Source organism: Stylophora pistillata, chromosome 4 (genome assembly GCF_964205215.1).
Source record: "Stylophora pistillata chromosome 4, jaStyPist1.2, whole genome shotgun sequence".
Lineage (NCBI taxonomy): Eukaryota > Metazoa > Cnidaria > Anthozoa > Scleractinia > Pocilloporidae > Stylophora > Stylophora pistillata.
In genome coordinates this window covers 17,329,465-17,335,464 of record NC_142522.1, presented here as the reverse complement: position 1 = coordinate 17,335,464, position 6,000 = coordinate 17,329,465, and the positions used below count along the sequence as shown (strand labels likewise).

The following is a 6,000-nucleotide window of genomic DNA, read 5'->3' as shown; positions in this document are numbered from 1 at the left end:
GCACTGAAATAACAATTTGGCCTGTTGGATAATAAATCTCTTATTAGACGTTTTGTTGTGTAGTATCGATGAGTATTTTTACTCGTTGTTTGTATTTTGACGAGCCCGTAGTCAAAATACAAACAACTTGTAAATACTCAGCGATACCACACAACAAAACGTCTAATAAGATATATGTATTCACGCACGGCGCGAGTGATTTGTCAATTCAGCCAATCACATGTATTCTCGTTGTTTTACTGAGTTGAGTTGAGTTTTTGAACTTTCTTTATCGCAAATTTGTCACTTGATCGTTCTGGATTGTAAGACGTTTCGAAGTCTCCATATTAGTCCAAATTTTGCAGTTCGTTTTAAAAGTTAATGCATTCATCATTAAAAGCAGCGTTGGACTCTTCGTCTACTTTTCGAAAATTGATTTTCTACTGGGTATAAAGGTCCTGGGGTATCTCGGTCAGTTAATCTTTCCCAAGCTCACTAACTGGATCAAACAAGAAAAATTCCACCAAATCAAAATAAACTTCGATAAGCTGCATGTTACAGAGGCAAACTAAGTTGGGAAGCATCCTATCAAAACGTACTTTTCAGGAGAAATCTTCGCTTCATCCATTCTTGCGCGAGCTGATAATGACAGCACTCGCAAATTCGATTAGACTTCCACTTTGACGTCATAATAAAGACTTTTTAAGTGACACATCTCATAAAGACCTGAAAATGGGATGAACGAGTTGAAATGCTCAAACAGATTCGTCACATTTCGGAAGGAAACTTCTATGGCCTGCATGTCACCAACAAGGCCCGAAAGCTCAGCTTGGATAAAGAGATACGAACCCTCGAGGCCTGTAAAGATGTTCAATCACATGTTTACCGAAAAGAAGAGAGGGAGTTATTAAGTACACTGAAAAGATTGCAGCATACAAATCAAGATCATTTCGAAGATAGTGAACATCATGAAAACCAAGAGCGCTTTGCTTTTCATCCCGAGAGGCGCCCAAGTTTTGAAGCAAATGAACATACAAGTGACGAACAACGGCATTTACGAAGACAGACTAAATGTCACGACAGAAAACTTCAGGTAACAATCAAATCGGAAATCAGTGACAAGAAAACTTCAGTGAAAGTGTGTGCAGGCCCTTCTGATGCCAGTGTTATCATATCACTTTCACCGATAGCAAGTTCAACCAACGCTACAAAACAACTCGTTACAACAGCTTTACCTTCTGTAACAAAGCCGACCAAAAGAGAAGCTGGCTCAGACATTCGTAGGACACAGGCATTTATGTCATGCGTTGTTTGCAACTTACCTCGAGACGCCCAGGGGAGAGAATATAAGCACATCTGTACATGCCATGACGATCCTTCTAAACATCCTCACCACCATCACAAACGCAAACAAGATTCACACAAACACAGCAAGAAACACGAAGATCTGCACTGTTTTAAAGGAGAACGAAGGAGAAGCTTGGAAGTTGAGGAAAATCCTCCTCACTACGCGTGGAAACAAGGGTTCAAAAACACCAATATCCTTCAAAGTAACCACGGAAGAAGTAGAGCTTCCAGCATCGAGGACGATAACAAAAGGTATTCAGAAAAAGGTGTTGACGCTTACACAGCATATGTACCAGGTGTAGGTGCCCATAGATGGAACTTTGGCGCTGACCAGGGTATAGTTGTAATAAATGATCACGAAAATGACAAGGGAAAACAAAGTGCATTGAGGGCATCTAGAGGTAAAAAGAAGAGCCTTGAAGAGGGAGGAAGCCGTAAGAACAGTTATTCAGACCGTCGAAGTAGAGGAAGCAGTTTTGGAGAAGAGATAACGCTACACAAGGGAGGAAGGGAGGGAGGAAGCCGTAGGAACAGTCACTCACATCGTCGAAGCAGAGGAAGCAGTTTTGGAGAAGACAAAACACTTCACAACAGAACAAAACAGAAAGAAGAACTACGCGATCTCTACCACAGATTGCAAAGAATGTTTCCTGTCCACGACAGACATGAGTACCACGATGAAGACAGTAATTGGCCCCGTAGGTACACAAATAAACCTGAAAATCTTCCTCATACTACCCATTTATCCCAGTTCACACCACACACAGCCAGTACTTCAAATGAGAGAGCTGAACACCAAAATCCCGCCTTCAATGGACTGCTACATCCAGACAATGTCGTTAACCATCATCACTTTCTGCCTCACGAGGCTTACAAGCAAGACAAGCCTGGAAGGTCTAGTCACCATGCCCCCCATCATCTGACAGGGTATCACGTCCATGGGATTGATCGCAATGGCAATCGACAGGATGTAAGTCGTCAGGTCATATCAGGCTTGAAACTTGTTTGTTCTACCCTTGCGATAACTGAATTTAACTTCTTTATCTAACAGGGAATAGCACTATCAACTAACCTGTCACAACACATTGAGATAGTTATCAAATAGGAAATAAATACCATAACGGCGATTCGGTACTAAATAGATTGAAGTCAATTACCTCAAGGCTGTTGGTAGCCAAAAAATATTTGGATATTTAGTGTTGAACTGATCCCGGTGATATAGCAACTACATGGCAGGCCAACCCCTAAACCCCTGTGCCATAATAGTACGTTATTCCCCAGAGACACTGTAGAGCTAACGACATAGAGTCATACTGTAACTGGCATTTCATTTTTCGCTATTTTTACAGCACTATGTAACCCAGGGTCCAACTTCTCATATCGCCGCCGCCTTTGATCGCAGCCATGATCAGGATAGTGGTATTCACTCAATGCTGATGAAATTAAAGCAGCTTCTCAATGTGTATCATGAAATGGACCGTGAAGCTCCAAGATATCCCTGGCCCAGTCCTCCTGAAATCAAATTCACCAGGGAAGAATTTAGAAAGCTGCGAAACTGCAGGTATCTGCGGTTAACGAAAAGTAATATTGAGAGTTTGCAGCAATTAGAAGACAAACTATAGGAACGTAATGGGCGAAAAACCACTTAGACCTGTGGACTGAATCCTCGTGACCATTTACGAAAATGAACAATGGGCTAAAAGAAGGTCAAATAGGTGTCATAGTCTAATGTCATGTTATTCTCCAGTGCTATTTTATCACGTCAGTTCAGTCCAGTTCAATGCTGTTTTGACCACCAACTCTTAATAAAACCATTCACCACCTTTAATTTAGGATGCACAAAAGGTTTTTTCTTCTTTACCTCGATTTACTTAGGGTGGAGTTCAGCAACTACTTCAGTCCACAACGCTGTTTTTCTATATGCTTCTGTCTCCCGCAAAGAAATAAGTGTATCTGAAAAAAAAAAAGAGTTCCCTCAGGTATTCAAATGACAGATTAGATTTATCGTACGAATTATCCGGTGAGTCAATCGGTTCTTAGTTCGTTCGTTATGTCGGCCGTTCGTTCGGTCGGCTGGTCGTTCGGTCGGCTGGTCGTTCGGTCGGCTGGTCGTTCGGTCGGCTGGTCGTTCGGTCGGCTGGTCGTTCGGTAGGTGGGTAGTTTAGTCGGCAAGACAATCAATCAGTCAGTCAGTTGGTCGGTCACATCAAGCCAAATGTTCATCAATTATATTGTTTCATGCCTCTGTTGCATTCCTGCTTACAGTTGTGAAGGGTACTTACCATGTATAAGCATATGATGTACATTTTCGGTTTTAAGCCTGAGATCCCCTCTTAAGGATAACAGCCAGTCTATTACCTGAAGGAAAAAATAATGTATACGAGAACAAATTAACGACAGGCTGTTACGTGTGGCTTAAATGCTACTGCAGTTACCGAGGTCACTTAGAACAAAAAAATGACATATTCTTCCCCAGATCCCTCGTTTCTTTTGATCACATGGTTGGAGAAATTAGGGACTCCCGTGGCAGAGATGTCAGTATTTTTCTAGGAAGTTACTTGGTTTGGTACATTCACAGAAGGCAACCACTAAACTCTACTTCATCATACGTTCATTTTTAAAGGCAGGGGCAATTCAGCTTAACCTATGTTCAAATACCCTAGTTTGATCTTGAAAACCGCTGCTCATAGTTTTAAGTTACGAAAAAATCAAAGAAGCTTAATATAAGTCTAAAAATTCCATACCCATGCAAAGGAAACATCCCTGTTATCTTTAAATTTCAGTATATCATACTTTGCATAAGACCACATGATCTGTCTTTAGTTCGAAAAAAGTGCATGTTTAAGATGGGTGAGAAGGTATACATACATCCCCTCCCTCCCTTCCCCATCCTTCCCCCGTGAATGGTAGCTTACATTGGAAGACTTCTTTTAGAACACATACGCAAAGTCGAAATGGCTCCTTTCAGGTGAGAGCTTAATGTTCAATTCTGTAGGCTTGTAAAATACACCAAGTACAATTTGCTAGTTTGAACTTCACTGAACATTTGGATATTTCTACATCTACATCTACATTTATTGAGTTGATATTTAAAAATGGGTAGATGGTAGCAGATCCTTACTGTTCGGTGGCAATTCGGGGGGGGTAAGGAATTACATAATATTCGCGTAGCTTGTCCTTCCTTCTTCGCCGTCGGCATACGACACCTATACATATATCTCCTGAATCAGTTAGCCGATTCCAGCTGCTCTACTCTTAAACCGTAGAAATCCTTCCCCTTTTGGAAATGAATCCTCGTTCAAAAACTTTTAACATCTCTGTTCAGACGATACAATTAAATTTAATGATTTCTTACGCGACTGAAGAGCGCACTACTTTATAATTTGATTTTTCACCTACAGTCAGTTCTTATCGAGAAAAATTTTGTTGAGCGACCGTGATTACAATCGCAACACTAAGCTCGCACTGTCGTGTTAAATCACTGTCATTAAAGCAGAGTTTTCATTAAGTTTTAAAGTAGAAGGGCGCTGCATTGTGAGTAGGCAGGTACCCTAATAAAATTGAGGGCCGAAGGGGGGGGGGGGGGGTTTCGGGGCATGTTCCCCCTGGAAATTTTTAAAAACTTGAGTCTCCCAGGGGCACATTTTCCTGTAAAAGACCTTTTCTTGCAATGATGCATACTTAATCTAGTTTTAGTAAATAAAAATGGTACTCTGGGAGAATTTTATTATTTTAATACACAGCTGTAGCTACATCAAAACAATACTGTTGTTTTATAGGGCCTCCTTCAGTTCCTTCTTAAAGTAACAAGTTGGCTCAAACTTACGAACTCATCAAGAGAGAAACTGACAACATTTTGGAAGTTTATGATAACTTGAAGTCAGAGCCGTAATCAGAATCTTCAGCATCCAAATCTGCTAGCTACAAGGCTTTGGAGGTTTCCTCTACTTCTTCCTCAATAAAAAATTAGTCACAGTCCGAGTTACCAGGAGTTTCGAAACATCGAAGATTCCAGACTGCACAATTCCAATGCTAACATTCTCAGCGCCTATACAAGCCGAAGCAGATTTTCACGTTTAGAATTTTTTAAATGTTAACGCTTTCGAATGCGTTTCTTGACTTTATCTTGAATGAAAATTAAATTGGAAGAAAGATTCTTACAACTGCTCGGAATATTTAAGCTTTGAAAACCAAGAAAATGCTAGCTTTGTATTGAGACGCACGTGTTAGCTGATGAGCATCTTTTACGGCGACATTCTACTCTTGTTGTTTATTTCACATTTTGAGTTGTACTTCAGACAAAGTATTAAATGAGCAGTTTAAGGAATGGAAAGCATAGGAAGCATTGTTACTGTACGTAATTTCTCAAAAAAGAGAACCATTTCTGGGTCATTGCTCTTCATTTTTCATAAGCAAACGAGTGCTTGCGTGTTTCCCTCAAAGGAAAGTGTAGACATTACAAGATTGATGAAATGCTGAAAACTGACCTTTTGACTCCTTGTATGTAAATGACAAAAAAGAATCTGGGACGCCTCGAGTTTTTCTTTTGCTTGCCATGATAACTCCACAGAATGCATTTGCTTTAAACGTGTGGCACGTTAGCCAATTAGGCACTTAAAAATCTCGATTAACGCGCAGCGCCTTTCTTGTTAAAGTACAATTTATTTTCGCGAT

General features: G+C 40.5%; 2 protein-coding genes across 9 annotated transcripts in view; one reads left to right on the top strand and one right to left on the bottom strand.

Moving 5' to 3' along the window:
- Positions 1-730: 730 nt before the first annotated feature.
- Positions 731-5,649, top strand: LOC111324624 (uncharacterized). Of its 2 annotated transcripts, XM_022928242.2 has the most exons (3): positions 731-2,296; positions 2,676-2,887; positions 5,106-5,649. In XM_022928242.2, exons 1-3 carry the CDS (start codon positions 731-733, stop codon positions 5,131-5,133), a joined length of 1,806 nt encoding a protein of 601 aa, XP_022783977.1. In that variant the 3' UTR covers positions 5,134-5,649. The 2 variants fall into 2 exon arrangements, with proteins under 2 accessions (XP_022783977.1, XP_022783971.1); XM_022928236.2 differs by lacking the exon at positions 5,106-5,649 and having other exon boundaries at positions 2,676-3,158.
- Positions 2,638-6,000, bottom strand: part of LOC111324587 (focadhesin) — a 39,080-nt gene continuing 35,717 nt past the window's right edge. For 6 of the 7 annotated variants that reach the window (XM_022928188.2, XM_088757012.1, XM_088757013.1 and 3 more), the window contains exons 46-48: positions 3,609-3,684; positions 3,188-3,279; positions 2,638-2,838 (exon numbers count right to left, since the gene is read on the bottom strand). In XM_022928188.2, coding sequence (XP_022783923.2) covers positions 3,194-3,279; positions 3,609-3,684 — 162 coding nt within the window. In that variant the 3' untranslated portion in view covers positions 2,638-2,838; positions 3,188-3,193. Of the gene's footprint in view, positions 2,839-3,187; positions 3,280-3,608; positions 3,685-5,045; positions 5,375-6,000 lie in introns of those variants that run through there. The other variant, XM_088757015.1, reaches the window with a different exon arrangement.